The 20,495-nt window shown below is 45.9% G+C and overlaps 1 protein-coding gene across 1 annotated transcript in view; it reads left to right on the top strand.

Moving 5' to 3' along the window:
- klf13 (Kruppel like factor 13) overlaps positions 1-20,052 on the top strand; it is a 31,050-nt gene extending 10,998 nt beyond the window's left edge. The window contains exon 2 of the mRNA XM_084335537.1: positions 12,850-20,052. Coding sequence (XP_084191663.1) covers positions 12,850-13,187 — 338 coding nt within the window. The 3' untranslated portion in view covers positions 13,188-20,052. The remainder of the gene's footprint in view (positions 1-12,849) is intronic.
- Positions 20,053-20,495: the final 443 nt, after the last annotated feature.

Here is a 20,495-nt window from a genome sequence, read left to right as displayed (position 1 = left end):
CATTGTCAATTAAAAAGATACTTTTGCAAGTCAAGAAAGTTGATTGACTTGCAAGTTAGCTAACGTAACAGTTTTAACAGTTTTTGATGCTATAGCGTAATGTTAGCTAGCTGACAATTACGCGTTTAAAATGACACATCATATGTGTATAATTCATCGCACTAAAGTGCTGATACTGCCACATTTTTGCCAGTGCTGTACTGACGGGATGGTAATGGCTAGAAGGGGTTCACATTACTGACGGGATGGTAATGGCTAGAAGGGGTTCACATTACAGCCGGCTGCTCTCTGACGTCACAGAGGAACAGCGCTCGGTGTGCGTTGCACTGTGGACTCGTCACATGACCCGCATGACGTCACGGAGGAACAGCGCACGGTGTGCGTTGCACTGTGGACTCGTCACATGAACCGCATGACGTCACGGCTGGTGTACGGAAGGGTTCAGCGCCCGTTGGGTTCAGCGCACGACACGTCTGACTAGATATCATGGGAGGAGCGAACAATAGATAATAACATTAACCTACATTGTATTCTTTAAACATACCTGGCATTTTGCATTTGGTTTGAAATGTGTTTGTAGAAATCAGGAAATTGGAATAGTGCCAGTATCATCTCTCCCTCCTCTGCCTGGCTGGTTGGCTGGCTGGCTGGTTGCCTGGCTGGTTGGTTGACTGGCTGGTTGCCTGGCTGGTTGGTTGACTGGCTGGTTGCCTGGCTGGTTGCCTGGCTGGTTGGTTGGCTGGCTGCCTGGCTGGTTGCCAGGCTGGTTGGTTGGTTGACTGGCTGGCTGGTTGGTTGGCTGCCTGGCGGGTTGGTTGGCTGGCTGGCTGCGTTTTGTTCCTATCGGAAGTGCAGGGATTGGTCACAGCGTGCAGTTGGTGTACGCCAAGGAGTGCACTGCGAGTGCGACTGACGGCAAAAAGCTGTCGCTAAATCCTTTTTTTGTAGGAGTTTGTTCCAGCTAACTAGAAAGTTCACATGTTACATGACAGCATTTTCCACAACATAGGACAAGTGTATGTGCTGGGGGTGGGGGAGGGGGCGTCTCCCCATTTCAGGAGATCAGACAAAGCTGTCTGGTAACCTTATAGCCTCAACCTGCCACAGATTCCCAGCCTTCACACTCAACACAATATAATGAGCAATTTGTATTCAGCATGTATTCCCTCCAACATGTGCCTCGCCCCCCACCAAACTCTGATGGAGTTTTTACAAACTTTTAAAGTCCACCTGAAATTAGATTTTCGATTTTCAGAACATGTAGCCTACATGTATTGCCCCCACATTCATCCACCCCCCGCTCTCTCTCTCTCTCTCTCTCTCTCTCTATTTTGGCAAAAGTTGACTTTTAGTTCATCGTTGTGTTTCCAAAATCAGAGCCACTTATGTGCCGTTCGCATAGGATGTGACAACAGCACTGCTTCTCCCTGAAAGCCATTATTTCCAACGGCTGGCACCAGGCATTATGTAAGTTTGATGGTATTTTCAGTTTTACCATGACACTGGGGCCATCGTATAAACAACCATGGTGAAAGTCATGCATTGCCATGGTACGACTTCTTGTGTCACTTGAATAATACAACCATAACATCATGGTATAATCCATTTTAAACCGGGATGGTATCATTTTATGGTCACTACTGTAATGTTCGCGACCAGCTCTGACTGTATTCCAAGGTTATTATTATTATCCATGTTAGTGAGCTTCAATCCGTTCTAACCCGTCAGCCTCTAGAAAGATACCTCCATCTTCGATGTCATCAGCGAATAACCCCCCCCCCCCCCATGAGATGTGCTGTGGCGTTCTTTACGGGAACCTCATTACTTTGCTCTGGTCATGTCATGTAAACTGCCATCTCTAATGGAGAGATGGGCCCCTGACAAGCTCATTACAAGTCGTGTCTTTTTTCCAGAGAGGACTGTCGGACCCTCCTGCGCTGCCCACAGCTGTGGCTAACAGGGCCGTCATGAATCCCTGGATCGCCAGGAGGAGTGGGGGACAATAGTCCTCAAAGACAAAGAGTCTACTGGCATATTTTACAGTTGATCTGTCTTTTTGTCTCGGTCCCCACTCTTTTGTGCTTTATTGGGGGCACCTCTAATATTATGGGATGGTGAAAGAGGGCCCGCCCCCTCCCCCCGGACTGTCCTTAAAAGTAAGAGGCGCCACCTGGCAGCTCTTTTCACAATTCCTCTGCTATTTAAAATCAATTATACATGCGTTCTATTTTTAGTTTGAGCAACAAACCATCCAGCAACAACGTCCCCCCCCCCCCCCCCCCAACATTAAATGATCCCAAATTCCACATGGGAAATAAAAACAAGGATCTCTTGACTATATATATATACACCACATCCCAGGCCAGGGGTGTTATTTTGGTATGTTCTGCTACACAGCAGCACACTGTTCCTGTCGGGGTGATGGGTGTGATGAGGTAGGTGGGTGGAGATGGGGGGGGTTCCCCGCCTTTCCTGCAGCTTGGCCTTGGCTCGGTGATGGGTAGCTAACAGCTCCACCGGGGGACAAGAGGTCAGTCTGTCTGCGCACACCAGGATGTCCACCGTCCATCCCTCTCTGCTCAGCCCTATTTCCACTGGAGACCTCAACGAAATGACGGCTCGAGGAGAACCTGGACAAAAAAGAAACCTGTTTGTGTTATTCTCCATGGTGATGTTACAGTTGAACATGTCTGTGAATCCACCAATGGACAAGTTACAACGTTTTGTCCCCTTTTAATGATAATTATCTGTTATTAGATTTAAGCTTTTCCTCAAAGGGGCTCTTGTAAATTAAGCTCGGTCGGCCCCCATTAAGCTCACACGTAGTGGAACAGTATGTATCCAATGGAAACAAGGTATTAGTGAAATCTACTTGATCCTTGGGATGTAAATAAAACTAAACTGGGGCGGCCATCTTGCCCGCTCTAATCCTCTGGCTCAGTGCTGTTATTCTCCTGGGTGTTGGCCTGTGACAGACTTAGGGGGCCACATCTCCCCGGGGTGTAGTGGCGTACACACCGTCCTTGTGTTTATCTCATAACCTTTACATGCAAAGATGACTAAAGGACAGCATGTGACTGACGTCGGAATATACAACTACATGTACAACTTGTGATTACATTAAGCAACCAAGCATGGTCTGCATTCATTATACTAAAAGTCCCTCATCTGTTTTCTTGGCTGGCTGTGCTTATTTCAATTATACGCAGTCGCATAGCTTGTATATTCTTTAGTTAGCTTCGGAGAATTCCCATAAAAGCCACCTTGTCTACCCCCCATCCCCCACCCCCCTTGCCCCCTGGGCCGTCCCTGTGTTCTCCGACCTGTTCTAATGCAAAGTGAAATAGGGGCTGAAGCGTGTTGTGTTCCGAGGTCCAGCCCTGGTGGCAGCCTGCGGTGGGGTGTCGATTACCGCCGACAGGAAGAGAGGGATATAGACCTGGAGTATGCTGCATTTTTCACCTCCACCGTGGAAAAGCCACCAACCGCATCTCTCACGCAACGCAACGGCAGGGATCTTCAGTCCACAGAGAGAGAGAGAGAGAGAGGGAGAGGGAGAGTACAGTACAGTACAGCATGGTGGGGGGTGGGGCAGCACGCCGGGGATATACACTGTCAATGCCCTCCATTGATGTAGGTCATTTATTCAGCCGCATCTGCAGCCAATCTGATTAGCGTGTTTGAGGGCTGTGACCTCTGCAGGAGAGAACACACCCCCCATCAGCCTGACAACGAGAAGGTCCCCTTTTCGAGAGCGGGGAGCCTGCCAGTTGTCCCACTGTCCGTGGTGGATTCAGCACGCTTTGAGTTAAGAGGGGAACGGCTGAAACGCTCCGCAGGACTGATGTTGGACGAGTCTCGTCTCTGCTGCCGGGCTGTTTTCACACTCCCTGCGGTGTGGGTAGGTGTGTGTTCCCCTCCTCTATAGGATAAATCACCTCCTTCACAACACTGGGGTGTGGTTCTCAGCAAGCGACGAGGAGGAGGAACAGTTGGTCGAGCATATAGGGCAAAGGGGGGTGGGGTGGGGGGGGGGGGGTGTGATGGTCCCATAACCATTTCTCACTATTCCTCTCACACTCTCTCCCTCAGTGTGTCAGATAAGATGCTGGATAGCACAGCCGCCATGCAGTCAGCCTCGGTATCTTGTGTCATCTGTATGTACAAGAGTGAGGCCTCTTCTGGCATTACTGTACCTCTTTGTTTTGATATAAGGTTAGCAGGGGTATCTATCTCACAGCCTGTGTGCTGTTAGTATCGATGGACTCCACCGGCTGAATGAGCTGGTGGTCTGTGTGAGTGACGGTGGGACGGCCCAGCCGATGTGCCAGTGCTTCCGTAAACACACTGTAAACACCAACTGCCTCCCAGCCGATGTGCCAGTGCTTCCGTAAACACACTGTAAACACCCGCCGCAACTGCCTTCCTGCCCTCGGTGAACTGGGGGTTAAAAAGTTGTCTGCATGCACACAACACGCCAGGCAGATATGGGTCATTTTAGCCCTCAAGGCTGCGAGAGAGAGCCCACTCACGCTAATTGAGGCAATAGTGATGAGCTGGTCAATGCAGTCAAGCTATCCCCTTGATTCCCCTAAAGGGTTAAAAGGATGAAGTAATGTATGGCTGAGTGTGTGCAGGAATCAGACAGTCGCCCTCAACCTCGTTGTGTGTCTGTGGGTGAATGTCAATAGTCCTGTGCAGAGCAGACAAGGGGGGGGGAGTGAGTTACGGTTAGCATGCACGGACGTCTGATTGAGATGCATCATGGGAGTGCCTCTCCTGCTGGGAGTGAGACCGCCTCTATTGTTTACAACCTGACGGCTATAATAGGCCCACTATGGGCAGGCAGGCTATTCAATGGCAAGAAAGGTCCTCTTAACGAAGACAAAACACGCTAGTAGATCAAATTCTCTCTGTTTTGGGCGCTTTTCTATTCTTGATCACTTCCCTGGGTTCTCTGTTACCCCTGCAGAGATAACTAATTCAACGACACATCTCAACTAGGGCTGGGCGATTAATCGATATTTCTATTAATTCGAATGAATGATTTAGGACAATTTTGAAAAATTAAAATCGATTTAAAAAAAAATGATTTTTTTGTCACCTTTTATTTTACAAAAAGTGATGTTTGGTGAAAGTTAGATTTGCACTTTATTAATCCCAATAGGGAAATTCATTATTGTTTGATGATCAAGAGGCACCTTTTATTTGTTTTAAGTGAAGTTTGGTGAAAAAGCAAGTTATTGCACTATTAATCCCAATAGGGACATTCATCTTTGTTTGATCAAGAGTAACCTTTTATATTTTATATAAAATATATATATAAAATATATATATTTATATATATATATATATATATATATATATATATATATATATATATATATATATATATATATATATATATAATTATAATTTTTTTTTTAAGTGAAGATTGGTGAAAGTTAGGTTTGCACTCAATCCCAATAGGGACATTCATCTTGGTTTGATAATCTTTTTTTGTCAAATAAAAATCTTTTTTGTTTTTGCTCAAGAGAAAAAAATCGATTAAAATCGTAAATCGGATTAAAAAAATAATAATCTGGGATTTTATTTTTAAGCCATATCGCCCAGCCCTAATCTCACCCCAAATCTCGATGGAGGTCCATAAACGGCTAAACGGATACAATGTTTTGACTTAGCGACGCAACATGACACACCCCTCCCACGGAGTGCATTTTTCTCTTTACACTCAGATGAACATGCACTCTTAACGGTTGTTTTGGTCTCTGTGACACATTTCAAAACAAGCTAGTCGTTTTTCTTTTCTCCGTTCAGAACCGCACTCAGCTTTCCGAACCTTTGTTGTTATTTCTGCTCCAGCGGGGGCTGCGTGTAAAGATGCCGTCTGAACAATGATGAGAAGAGGGGCAGTGGAGCCTCAGAGTATATTTACTGTTTGCACATGTGTTCATGCTTATACCCCCTTGGCGGGCAGCACAGTGTACGCAGGGTGTGGACTTAACCCTATCCTGTCCCTGTGGGTGTGGACTTAACCCTATCCTGTCCCTGTGGGTGCCAGCCAACCATGATGTCATGGTGGAAACCCTGCCCTGAGAGGAGGTGATATGGAGAGGAGGTGATATGGAGAGGAGGTGATATGGAGAGGTGGTGATATGGAGAGGAGGTGATATGGAGAGGAGGTGATATGGAGAGGAGGTGATATGGAGAGGAGGTGATATGGACAGGAGGTGACATGGAGAGGAGGTGATATGGAGAGGAGGTGATATGGAGAGGAGGTGACATGGAGAGGAGGTGACATGGAGAGGAGGTGATATGGAGAGGAGTTGATATGGAGAGGAGGTGATATGGAGAGGAGGTGCTGAGGAGTAATTTCAGCAATAAAGCCAGAGCTGGAGCTCTGTGGCACCTGGTTGGCTCCTGGCTGCCTCCTGGTTGGCTCCTGGCTGGCTCCTGGTTGGCTCCTGGCTGGCTCCTGGCTGGCTCCTGGCTGGCTCCTGGCTGGCTCCTGGCTGGCTCCTGCCTGGCTCCTGGCTGGCTCCTGCCTGGCTCCTGGCTGGCTCCTGGCTGGCTCCTGGCTGGCTCCTGCCTGGCTCCTGGCTGGCTCCTGCCTGGCTCCTGGCTGGCTCCTGGCTGGCTCCTGCCTGGCTCCTGGCTGGCTCCTGGCTGGCTCCTGGCTGTCTCCTGGTTGGCTCCTGGCTGGCTCCTGGCTGGCTCCTGGTTGGCTCCTGGCTGGCTCCTGGCTGGCTCCTGGTTGGCTCCTGGCTGGCTCCTGGCTGGCTCCTGGTTGGCTCCTGGTTGGCTCCTGGCTGGCTCCTGGTTTTCTCCTGGTTGGCTCCTGGCTGGCTCCTGGTTGGCTCCTGGCTGGCTCCTGGCTGGCTCCTGGTTGGCTCCTGGTTGGCCCCAGGCCACAGTTGGCCGTAAACACTCAAGTAAATTACAGCCTTCTGATGATCCCTGCCACTGTAGTTAGTGGTGCTCCTCTGGCTTCATATTACCAGCCTCCATTGAGCCAGCATGGAGCTGAGATGACTCTGATGAGCTGTCGTGTGCAGTATGAGCCTCTAACCCGACCAGCCTTTCCTTTTACTGCTACGTTTCTCCACATGTCCTCACAGCGAGGAAGGCTTATAAAACGTGAAGTCCATCTCACTTTACTTTGCACGCGCCACACGTCGTTGCCTGGCTCGTTTATACGTAGCTCTGAAAAAGACATTTCCTATTATGACTTTTAACTGTAGGCAGAGCGAGGTGATCTCTCTGGAGGATCCAGATGAAGGGAGTTTCTCAGCCCACGGTCGCCCTAGTGCCGCTCTAGTGGGGCGGCGTGGCTCAGGGGTAGAGCGGGGCGTCCAATGATCGAAGGGTTGGTGGTTCGAATCCCGCTCAAGCCCATGTCCATCCCATTGCCGTTGTGTCCTTGGGCAAGACACTTAACCTACTTGCCTCGTATGAATGTGTATGCATGTGAATGAATGTTGGTGGTGGTCGGAGGGGCCGTAGGCGTTGATTATTCGCCACGCTTCCGTGAGTCTGCCTCAGGGCAGCTCTGGCTGCAATTGTAGCTTACCACCACCGGTATGACTGTGTATGAACGAATAATGGACTCTGTGAAGTGCTCTGAGTAAAGAGAGAGCGCTATATAAATCCAATCCATTATTATTATTATTAGTGCTCACGGGGCAAAGCCCGCTAGACCTTCAAGCTGCAGAGCTGCTTGTGAGAGAGTGGCCCACGCCTGAGGAAACACCAGGAATGTTATCTGCTCCACGGTGAAATGCTGGTAGCCGCGTTGCCGGAGCAGGCGACCCAAGTCCTCCACGTCTGAACTGCGATGTGATCTCTCCTCCAGAAAGCGTTCCTATAGTATGTTCTCAAGCTACTCCGTTGCACACACGCTCAGAAGCCAATTGATAAGACGATGCATGCAAGGAGGATAGAGACAAATGGTTTATTTACCGACCTAGTGGCCCCAAAGGCAACGGTTATATAACAGGAGCACCTGTGACATAATCACATGTCCACACAGGGGAGACACTGGTAGAAGTACAGTTTGCGTGCATGATGTAACTCACTCACCACCGGGTAACTGGGTCAGTGTGTTCGTTAGAGAAAAGCTTCCCTAATTACCCCGCCCCTCTTTCTCTTTCTCTCTCTGAGAAAGAAAAGGCCACACACACACACGTGGCCAGAGATGGGCCGGCCAATCGGTGGACCCCGGCATCACAGTCGCCATGGTCGGGATCACTGGATGGGCAGGAGAGAGGGATGAGGGGCGTGGCTGACTCTGGATTCTCTCCTTCATGGAGATGCTGAGTGGTGGTTGGACACTATTGTCTGTAGAGATGTCTGAGTGTGATGACACTATTGAGAGGTATTAGCCCCTATGGTTGTTTTTCCGTACCTCCCTGCTCTCACCACCGTCACTCACAGAGATCCATGTTATGAAACCAGGCCGTATGTAATGAAGTGTGCCGTGTCTGTCTTTATGTAAGTGACTGTTTCAGGGCTGACGTTCTTTTGATGCAATAAATAACTCTTTTGACCCAGTTCTCATAATAATAATGCACTTTATTTGTATAGCACCTTTCATACAAGATTTGCAGCCCAAAGTGCTTTACATCAGTAGAATAGACATAGAATAGACAATGAAAGCAATGCAGATAATAACAAAATCATCAGAAATAGAATAGAAATATCAGCATAAACAATAAAATAGAATACAATAACACAGTGTGAATGTAGTGAGTGCAAAGTGCCAGAATGCATTCAAAGGCTACGGTGAAGAGGTTTTTAAGCTTACTTTAGAAAATATTTAGTAAGCTAGCTTCCATAGCTGTGCATAGGTATTAGGTAAGGTGTTCCATAGCTTTGGTGCGTAATTAGCAATGGCTGCGTACCAGATTTTCTTTTAGTTGTTGCTGGGAACCTTCAACCAGGCAGTAGTAGATGTTCTTGGGGGCACATAGTTGACAAGAGAATTGGCAATGTAGCTTGGTCCTGTTCCATGTAGGGATTTGTATATAAGGAGAAGGACCTTAAAATCAATTTGAAATGTTACCGGAAGCCAGTGCAGAGTAGCTAACACTGGATTGATGTGGTCTCTCCTCTTGGTTCTAGTTAATAGTGTTCTCTAATGATGATTATAGTAGAAGATTTATGCTACTATGGATTACGACGGGCAGACTAATAACCACGTCCTCTCTCCTCAAGAGCCCAAGGAGCTCCACATGGAGCGGGACACCTGATGCTTCAACTACCACTGCATCACCGTATCAGGGAAGATAGACGGTGTATCTCCACTCAACTCTCTGGTGTCTGGTGAAATATTTATGTTGTTGGATCTGTTACGCTGGTTGCTGAGCCTTAAGCAGCTCTGCGGAGCAGGGCTCCACTTCTCAGCCCCATAACCCAGTCTGCTGTGCCAGGTGGCGGTTTCTCTTGTTAATAAGGTAGGAAATCGATTTTTGATGGGATGAGGGCCATGGCATTTACATGGAATAGGCACTTCTGTGAGTCTGTCCTCACCTTTTACGGGCTGGTAATAAAGTCAATATAGACTTATTCCACACAATGGCATATGGTTGAGTCAAGTCCCCATTCCAAATGATAAATTCTTTTTTTTAGAAGAGCGAGGATCATTATTCCCCCCCCCCCTTTCTTCAGGGACTATAGAGTGAGAAGTGTGCCTCAAATGCCCGCGAGGGTCGTATTTCCCTGTTTCTTCAGGAACTATAGGCTAATCTTAGTCTTTGTCTATTTTTGTTTATGTTCCAAGGAAGGTTCAATCCAGGATGTTTAAACAGGGTCAAACAAGCATGACCTCTTCATCTTTATATACAGTGTGCATTGTATCACTGTGTGGGAAAGATAACTTAAAACTGTGCGTTTTCTCTTGTGTTTGCTCTAGCAGGAGAACGAGTACAGTACATTCTGTGGATGTATGTTTTGGGGGAATTCGTAGTGTGAGACCGGAGGCGTTTCTGCTAGCCAGTGTGAAATTCATGGACGTGTGTATAGCCTTGGGTGTGTACCGGACCCGTTTGCATGCAGGATGGGGGAGCTACTGTATATAGGAGCCAGCAGGAGTGGCGGTGGGCAGGGCTGGGTTTGTCTCGAGCCGAGGGAGGTGAGCCATCTAAGGATACAGACTGGGCTGTCTAGACTTGCTCTGTCTGTCTGCATATTTTGTAACCATGCAGTATAGGGGGGAGGGGCCACGGCTGGCAGGGCACCGGGTTTTCGCCTCCTTTACGAGGTTCATTGACATCAGGTAGCGTTTGAGTGTTTGAACTTGGAACAACACTGTTTCCATTGTGGCCCCCCAGGGGAAACCACAGCAAAAAGATAGCATTTTGGCAGACTGCTGTTGTGTTGTCATGCTAGCTATGAAAAAAAAATGCATACAATGGTGTCTCTTCCTCTTCACATCTTCAACCTTTGGCTTAGTTTCATACATAACAACTGATCCCGTTCCCTTTGTAAAGCGCTAATGCATCAAAAGTCTATGCGCTGCCCCTCCGTATAGCACTGCTAGGTCATGCGGGTAAAATTAGAACGCCGCCATTGTCAGGCAGAAAATCAGTCGCACGGAACTAAAAGGAATATGGTATTAGCCATAATGGCCACGCAGAAGACTGTATTTAGACTCCATCCACACTGTTTTCCACATCAAAAATCGAAGGAAACCACACCACGATATATAGTACCATCTGGCTTTGAGTAGATTTGTGTCAAAGCCCACTTTTTATTGCCGGTGGATGGGGGAAGGGTATAATTTCCCAGGCGGAGAGTCGTAGATAGCTGCATGGTGGAAAATGGGCTTGGTAACTATTCTGAAGACCATTAGCATTTGGATCTCAGCCAATTAAACTGTGCCTCTGCTCTTCTAGCATGGAGACAGTATTGAGGTGATTTACCCTGAGTCTCATTGCTAGCTACTGTAGTAGCTACAGGTCCCTTCTGTCACTGTCTCAGACACGTTTAAAGACTAGCTAGTAGCTACAGGTCCCTTCTGTCACTGTCCCAGACACATTTAAAGACTAGCTAGTAGCTACAGGTCCCTTCTGTCACTGTCCCAGACACATTTAAAGACTAGCTAGTAGCTACAGGTCCCTTCTGTCACTGTCTCAGACACATTTAAAGACTAACTAGTAGCTACAGGTCCCTTCTGTCACTGACCCAGACACATTTAAAGACTAGCTAGTAGCTACAGGTCCCTTCTGTCACTGACCCAGACACATTTAAAGACTAGCTAGTAGCTACAGGTCCCTTCTGTCACTGACCCAGACACATTTAAAGACTAGCTAGTAGCTACAGGTCCCTTCTGTCACTGTCCCAGACACATTTAAAGACTAGCTAGTAGCTACAGGTCCCTTCTGTCACTGACCCAGACACATTTAAAGACTAGCTAGTAGCTACAGGTCCCTTCTGTCACTGACCCAGACACATTTAAAGACTAGCTAGTAGCTACTCTACACTTGAGTGCATGCTTACCAACTGTTAGTCTGCAACACTACTATCACGACATCTAAGAAGGGAGATCCCCCCTTGAATGGCCCTTCTAAGGTTTCTCTCCTCCACACTGCCTGTGGAGCATTTTTCCCTATTGTTAGGTTTTAGTGAGTTTTTTCTTACCTTCGCGTGGGGTGCTGGGAGTGCTTGCATTCTTTCATTTATTTGCATTTATTTAAAATTTGTTGGACCTTATGGTGTTCTTGTTCTGTTCTTGACTTATTGTTATGTTTTCTTCTTGACTTTTTTAAAGAAGACATGTACGGCCCATGGGGACATTAACGTGTGTTGTCGGGCCTTATAAATAAATTTGATTTGATTTGATTCTGTCACTGACCCAGACACATTTAAAGACTAACTAGTAGCTACAGGTCCCTTCTGTCACTGTCTCAGACACATTTAAAGAGTGTCTGGTGTGGGTGATGTTGGCCAAACTCACAGGGCACAGCTAGGTTCCAGTGGGCCCAGTCTTTATGGGGCCCCCTCCTTAATGACAGGTGTCCTTAATTGGCAGGGGTGCTGCTGTCCCCCCACCCCATACACAAATTTTTCTTCCTTTCATTATCAGCAATGTTCTCCCAGAGTACAGAGGAAAAGGCAGGTCATGTCTATAGTAAGTAAAAAATGGAGTACTATTGTAGTTTAAGATCAGCAGGTCATGTAGAGTTTCTGCACGAGAGACTGTATAACCTGACGGTAACCCTTTGACAGTTCCACCTCTACTGACACAATGGAGGAACAGAAAAAAGCCCTGTCTTGTTCAGCTGGCCCAGTCTCCTCTGAAAACAGCTTGTCAGTGTTTATGACTTGTCAGCAGCTAAACACCTTTTATGAATCCCTGCAATTAGATGCTTTTGGAGGCAGCTTGTGGCATTTTAAAGAGCTAAGAGTTTCATAAGCCAAGCGTTGGAATACACATCACTGTGTTCCTTTCAGGGTGTCACAATACAAGCACATGCCGATACTTAATAACACCAGTTACAGTTTGAACAATTCCTTTGAAATCATCAGATATTCCTCACTTTCCGACTGTAACAAATAAAATATACAACAAGCTGACATTTTAAGTTAAAATAATATAAACATTACATTTTGTGTGTTTCCTGATGAACAAACAGCAGTAGCATCGGAGTAGTTTCATGAGTACATGAGCACAGCATGGGACCCATACTGGTATCGGGACATCCCTAGTTACTTTCCATTTTTCCCACATCTCACATTCTGTTCCCAGTGTAAACGAGTCCCATCCTAATCAAAGCGCTACATTTAAGCTGTGGCTGCTATCTGTGTTCCTGTTGATTAAATACTGACAGGCTCTCTTTCCTTGCGCTCCAGGAGAACGTCCGTTCCCGTGCACCTGGCCAGACTGCAGTAAGAAGTTCGCCCGCTCCGACGAGCTGGCCCGCCACTACCGCACCCACACGGGGGAGAAGAAGTTTGGCTGCCCGCTCTGCGACAAACGTTTCATGCGCAGCGACCACCTGATGAAGCACGCCCGGCGCCACTCGGAGTTCCAGCCCGGCATGCTGAAGAGGCCACACGGCAGCGGGTGTGGCTCCGCCCGGCCCGGCTCCCTCAGCGACTACAGCCGTTCCGACGCCTCCAGCCCCACCCTCAGCCCCACCCTCAGCCCCGCCCTCAGCCCCGCCCTCAGCCCCGCCGACTCGCCTTAAACTGAAAAACCGGGCCCCCGCACTTTCCACCTCCATCCTCAGAGGCCTGTGTTCTTATCCACAATTACGCGTGTTGCACAGTCGTCAGCAACCCCCTCCCCCTTCCCTCTTAGCTAATCCTGCGCTTGCTGTGGTGTACCGTACTGTACATAACTGCTTATTGTAGTGCAATTACTTGTGTGATCCTAAAAGAAGGTGATGCCTTTCCCAGATGGCACTATTTACATTCTGTACCGTATGTCTGTATTTTTCTAGATTTCTGAACATGGCTAGTTGTCCGATGTGTTTTTCTCTGTCAACTAAACGCTGTTTAGTAGAAAAGGAAAGAAAAAGACAAAAAAACAAACACACCGACAACAAAACGACAACTCTATGAAATATCTTTTTTCTCCCCCCTCTTTTTTCTTTTTAAACAGGTGAGGAGGGTTACATACACACACACACCTCAGGATCTGAAGATAGTTGCTTTTTTTTTTTTTTATAACCGCAGTACTATCAAGTACTCACCTTGATTGCACAATACAAGCATCACTTTACTCTGAAGTTCAACAAAGGGGGTTGGATTCTATGCCCTTCTCAGGGATTGGCCTTGTTTTATCGACAGAATGAACAGAATGGACATGGTGAATTGATACATACATATTTAGCAGCCAGCCTTACAACTCAACAAGATTTGCACTCTTTCCCTTTTCGTTTTTATTTTTTTATTTTTTTTCACATTCAAGGAAACTAGGTCCCAGGTCTTCTTTTCGTTCAAACGAGTCGTTCAAACGCAAACTCATCTCGCATGTTTGAAAATAGTTCAGCCGGCAACTGGGAGTTCAAATGTAATTGCTTCTATGAGAAGAGGGAGAGAAAAAAAACACTCCCACTTCTTGTAAACAAAATACCGCTGTTGTTCCTCTGTCGTGATGTGAACGTTCAATTACCATCTCGCTGGCTAGTCATTTCGTAGACCAGTGACGCGCAGCATAGACAATGTAGATCTACACAATATGATCAGTGCGTCCAGACCAAGTCGTGTGCTTTTTAGAACCTCTGAAATGGAGAGTCAAGTTTGAAAGCAGCTGTTTCTTCTGTATAAAAAAAAGAAAGGAAAGAAAAAAGCTCTCAGCAGCAGTATTTCACACAATATATCAACCAAAAGGGACCTCATGCCATACAAAAGGATGTATAAATCCCTCTCACAAGCACATAGGGAAATCGCCAAAGAAAAGAGTGAATTAAATGTTCTCACTCAGTCTTGTAAGCCTGGCTTTATTTAGCTGGCTGTTAGTCTGCGTCACAGGTAGAGCCAACGCGACCTGCCTACTCTCCTCTCCTCTTGGCCCTGCCTGGTGCGGAGGGAACCGCTGCGTCCCACAAGGAGCTACCTATGCATAGCCCACCGCAGGAGAAGTGGCACGATGCCATTCCTGGGGAGTTCTCCCTGCCTCGCTGGCCCTACTTGTCCTGTCAGGGAGGGAGAAACTTAACTAGAGAGCCAAGCGCTGCCAAAACCCAGACCGGGGCCAGAGGAGGCTGCCGCTGCCCACCGGGGGACAAATGTAGGCCAGAGTGTAACGGCAGCGCAGGGCAGAGCTGGGGCCGGGCCGCTGCCTGACGGGGAACATCATGTGAACAAAGCTGCCCCTATCTGCTGGAGGCAGGAAAGAGAGGTCCAGAGGGCCCCTGATAAAGAGACAAGGTTTTATCATGAGCTGAGCAACATAGAGGAAGAGACACCCAGCCGCCCCTCCCCCATCCCTTCCTCTCCTTCCCTTGTTCCTTCCCTGCCTTTCCCAGTTTGCTAAAAGTTCCAGGTTTCCTCTGCTAAAAGTTCCAGGTTTCCTCTGCTAAAAGTTCTAGTTTTCCTCTGCTAAAAGTTCCAGTTTTCCTCTGCTAAAAGTTCCAGTTTTCCTCTGCTAAAAGTTCCAGTTTGCATCTGCTAAAAGTGGAGGGGGGAAAAAAGTAGATATGATGACAGGGTTATGATTCAAGCCCCTGTGTTTGGTAAGAGAAGAGGAGTGTATCAACAACAGAACTACCTATGTACCTACAGAACGCTAAATGGAAGTTTGAGTCACACCGCTACGACAGTCTTCTGTCAGCACTTTGACAATATAAGACATGCTTGTTCACGGCGTGTGAAGTACGTGAGACGCGTCATGCTTCAGCCTAAGCACAGGGAGCTAATCCCCCACCACACCACTGGAGGCACATTGCATAATGCCAAGGAATACATTGCCTGAAATTCCAAACCGATAACTGTGAGCTTCTCAAACAGCTGCTTTTAAACTTCGCAACTCGTGACAAGGGGGGAGGGGTGGGGGGCTTTAAACTCTTGTAAAAACTTTTGGAACCAAAACGAACATATCAGCAGAGTGGCGGCGCTAACCAGCCCCACTTCCTCCTGCCTGCGGAGCTTGGATGTCCCGTGAGAAAGCTGACTTGTGTTTCTAGACAGACATGCCTCAATAGGTCAGGCAAAAGGCACAGTAAACCTTCCAGGAAAAAGGGCACCACTATCCAAACGGCCGCAACCCCGCCAGTCTGTGTTATGCACACATTTTCTCTTAATGCCCCGGCACTATAGGGTCAGGATTGGTTTCACCCATGTGGTACGAGGCCTGTTCTGCCCCCCCCCCCTCCACCCAGCAGCCCCCTTCCTGACTGCTGCCCAAGCCCCAATGTCATCATTATGAATTGCATGCTTCCAGCTCCTACCCCCCGTCCCCCCCCGCCCAGCCGACCCCTATAACCCCATGCCTTCCTCTACATGCATGTTAACGCCCTAGCCCACTGCGGAGGGTCTCTGGGGCCGACGGAGCAGGTGTACGTTTATGAATGGTGGGCCTTGTCTCCTTCTGGTCTCCCCAGCGGCCATCCGAGGGAAAGCCACATATAATCCTCATCTTTATCGCGTCCTCCAGAGAGAAAACATCCCTTATTTAGATCAAATGCAGTCAGTAGACTACATGTAAAGATAGAGGCGGGGAAAAAACACCTCTCTGTAAGATAAACTCTGTGGAAAAAACTTTCTGGGCTGCAATATGACACTTTGAATGCCGCTGATCAATAGCTCTCAGTGAGAGAAACACGGAGGAAGGGAGAGGTGTATACCGTTGGGTGTAGGTTTTTAAAAATCAATTCTTGTTAATGCTGCTGAGCAGCATTTTGTGGTTTCTAGTTTCTACCCATTAACCCACCTTTTTGTTGTTCTAGTCACCTTTTACATTTTCATTTATAGCACAATAAAAAAATAAAAAGAAGAAAATAAACAAAACAGGCCAATAATTCCTAATCTTTTTGCTCAGTGGCTCTCGCCCTCAAAACAGGTTACCTTAATCATTTCTTAATGGTCCATAACCTGCACACATTTACCTCAAGGTCATCATCAGCAGGGCGGATTTGGGACAGTTTGTGGATTTAGTTGTTATTCTCTGACACTAGTTACTGCACGTTTAGTTTCAGTCAGCCTTCCTGGTGTTCCCAGGTGCGTGCTAGTCCTCACTGCCGGTCAGTGTCCAAAACACACTGGAAACACAGGACATCCTTGGTGTAAGCCCATCTCTTGCCTGTACTGTATGTCCCCTGTAAACTCCTCTAGGCCAGCTACGTCGTAGTAAATGCTGGGCACTCTGGAGGTACATTTAAAGCCCCTTTAAGAACCCTAGACCCCTTTGTGTGATTAGACTTGTCTCATACTAAGACTGTGACAACACAATAGAAACATGATTTATTCCAGTCTGTCCTTCCTTTCTACACCATCACTGGCATACAGGCCTCCATATGCATTGCTGTATGTCTAATAACGTTTATTTGTGTCACTGTACCAAAACTACTTGAATCATTAAGCATTTAGGCCATTGAACACACAACCTTGTACATGTCTATAATTCATACTCTGTTTTTCTTCTCATGTAACAAGATTAACCTAAAGTCTGTGGAGTAAGATGTATAGTCTCTTCTATTGTTTTTTTTCTATTGTATTGACATGATTTTCTGAACATTTCCCATTTTCTTCAGGTCACATTTATTATTTCAACTTTCATTTTTTATTTATCATTATGGTTGAGTTTTTATGATTTATTATTATTACTTCTTTTTGAAACAGGGTTAATTGAACATAATGAAAATTAGCAGGTTATTTCAGGAAAAGATTCTTTAAGTCAAGAGTTGGGAAGAGCAGGGGTTGATGACTTATCTTATCTGTTATGTTTCTCTTGAAATGTTTCATAATGTATATTTCCAAAATTCATACCACCTTAAAAATATTTTTGACTTCTGTTTGTAACTTCATATCTTTTTGAAATATCCATCAGTTGGCAATTTTATTTTAGATGGGTAACACAAGTAAGTAATTGATCTCAAGCCCTGTCGCCTTTTCGTGATCCTCCAATCACAACTGTTGCTTTCCTAGGGAAGCAACAGTTGTTATTGGAAGATCAAGAAAAAAGGGCAGGTAAATTGGTGGTTTATTTCTATGACTTTTTGTATGACATCTGGTTACATTCTATAACAACAGCCCCATGTAGTTGGTGTGCTGCAAAAAATGTGTGTGTCCAAAAGGTCAAAGGTTTTCAGGAATGGATGAAAAGGTTCCTATTGGCCTCCATACGTTTTACATTTCTAATCGTTTGACTTGGTCACAAAATATTTTTGACACACGGGTAACAATAGCTGTCAATTATAAAAAAACAAAAAAGTCTGAGATGCTGGACAACGACAATGAACGCCATTTATAAAGCACTCATAAATAACCAACTGTTACCAAATAATGTATAAAGGAAGAACCCTATTGATTGATAGTTTAAGTAGCTATTGCACAGTGTTACTAAATGTTTCGGTTACCTTGTTACAAAGAAATTATTCAAATTAATTGGCCTCTGGGTTGTCGTTGTTTTATACAGACCATCTCAACTTCCTAATTGAGTCATGATGACTATATTGATTGATCACAAAGTATGTGCATGATAGATGCAATTTGTGTGCCAAATGCATAGTGGTTATTTCATTAAGACGATACAAACTTTTGAGGACTCAAGTTAATATAATATACTAGACAATAACAAACTTGTACAGTTTTGTAAGTGCACATGTTCTTCTCTACAGGATTGAATGAAGCAACTTTGCGTATTAGATATGCAAGCATTAAGTTAAAATATTATTTTCTGCTTTATCTAAACATTATCTTGATTATCTAGCTTTGTTGTCATTTGATTTTCTTCTCGTTATTTAATTTATTTTCTTTTTTTTGCTGTACAATACAGAAACAATGTATAATGGCTTATTATTACTGGTATTTTCTTGCCATAAACAATCTTAATTATAATGTAAGCCCAACCATTCCAAAGGATCGATAATTTGCATTTGCTATAAATGTGCTGCTTGCATCAAACCAATACATCACTGCATTTCTATCTGCTATGCGCACTGTACTGTCTCGGCTGTGAGGTTTAACGCATTATGTTAGTTATAAACATGGTACTACCCGGGTTTACTCTCTCCTTTCTCTCCTGCAGTCTTGTGTAGACTGAGCCTGTTCAAATCAACAGCATGCAGCCGTGCAACAAGACACAGAGCATGTCTTCCTCATTACAAAGGCCTGAGGCTTTTCTAAGGGGGTGGCCGTTCTAGTGCTTAGGTTAGAAGGCTGTGGCAGGACAGAGTGGCTCTAGTGAGGAAGACCTCACTGTTGGCTATAATGCCCCCCAACCCAATTCTCTGCAGTTTGTGAAGTTGTTACCAAAGGCTTGGAAGGGATAGATGAATGTTTGTATGCTATGTGACAGTAAGTCTGAACACAGTTCTGACCTCCAGGTTCACCTTTATATACCGTAGATCGTGTAGTCACTCGCGGTTGTCGTTGATGTTCTCTCCGTGGACCTTTTCTCTGAACCTCAACTCGTTCTCCATCTGAAGGAACAGCCCGGTTAGTATGAACAAAAAAAATACTTTGAACCAGTCAAAGTCATGAAATGCAAAAATCAATCAATAAAAAGAAATATATATATATATATAGAGAGAGAGAGGGAGAGAAAAGGGACAGTGATCTGATCTTTATCACCAAGAAACCCGTAGCGAGTCCACAGATCATCCCGTTGTACGTTGTTACCCTTCACTGACAACGTGACACTTTGTCTGCATAGCGCTCTTTGCCATAATAGTGTACAGTATAATAGCCTACTGTTCTCGATCAAGTGTCAAGATATTCTGGCATTCATAGGATTTCAGGTTATTCCAAGCGTGCTGTGCTTTGAACAACTGACCCCCCCCCCCCCTCTGTTACGTGTTTAATGTAAGACTACGAGAGAGAGCCTTTCAACCCCCCTGACTGTCCTCCATGTACCTCCTCAACGTTAACCCACCTTCCCCGATAGCTGATTAGTTTCTTATCCTGTCCATTACCATCAGATGCCTGTTGTACTGACTCCATTGACAAAATTCACACGGTGGCCATTTTGCTCAAAATGGACGCCGTGTGAATATGGTCAATGGTGCTGCTCTTCTCTATTAGGGTCAGTGTACACCTACTATGTAAATATCTCTCTGACTCAACTATGGCCAGTCCATTCTCTCATACCATGACCTCAACCTAACTTCCGGGTATTTAATTGTGTTGTTCTTTTCCTCTCAAACAAACAAATATCACTACACTTAAAGTATTACAGTTTGTACATTTTCTCCAGGATTCTACACACATTCAATGTGCTGGTCTATAGTTGTCGCTCTGCTGTACCTTTCTATGACATTATTTTTTACATGTTAGACAATATATTGTGACTCATGTCCTATGCAAATATGGAAAACAGAATTGTTAACAGAATTGTCAATTAATGTATGTTGTCATAACTTGTATGCATGAAAATAGTGAAGTTTACATTTGGAAATAAAATTCATAAAATAAGCAGCAACATTTGCGCTTTGTTTCCTTCGACAGCGTGACCCCCCCCCCCCCCCCCCTCCTCTCAGGATGTGACATTATCTCAACCCTGCTGCACGATGTTGCATCAAACAGTTGGGAGACGTTTTGCAATCGCACTCAGTCTTAACTAAACACAAGGCACTGATGAGGAAAATATTGCAGACTGATAGAAACTTAAATAACTATTTTAGCCCCGCAGCAGATTCTGAGCTGCTAATCCCTGAAAGTGACAGACCAAAAGTCATGTAATAAGAGGTTGACGTTCTCGACGGATCTCTCACAAGCCTGACGTGTGCTACAGCTCTATTCTAGCAACAGGAAGTACACCTTGTTCCCTCATTGTAGCCATGCAAATATTTACAGTTATCTGCTGGGATTGTAAGAATGGGCAGGGCACCAAA

This window comes from Notolepis coatsorum, assembly GCF_963971535.1.
Source record: "Notolepis coatsorum genome assembly, chromosome: 18".
Lineage (NCBI taxonomy): Eukaryota > Metazoa > Chordata > Actinopteri > Aulopiformes > Paralepididae > Notolepis > Notolepis coatsorum.
The sequence above is the reverse complement of the archived record's forward strand: the minus strand, read 5'-3'. Positions and strand labels throughout refer to the sequence as shown.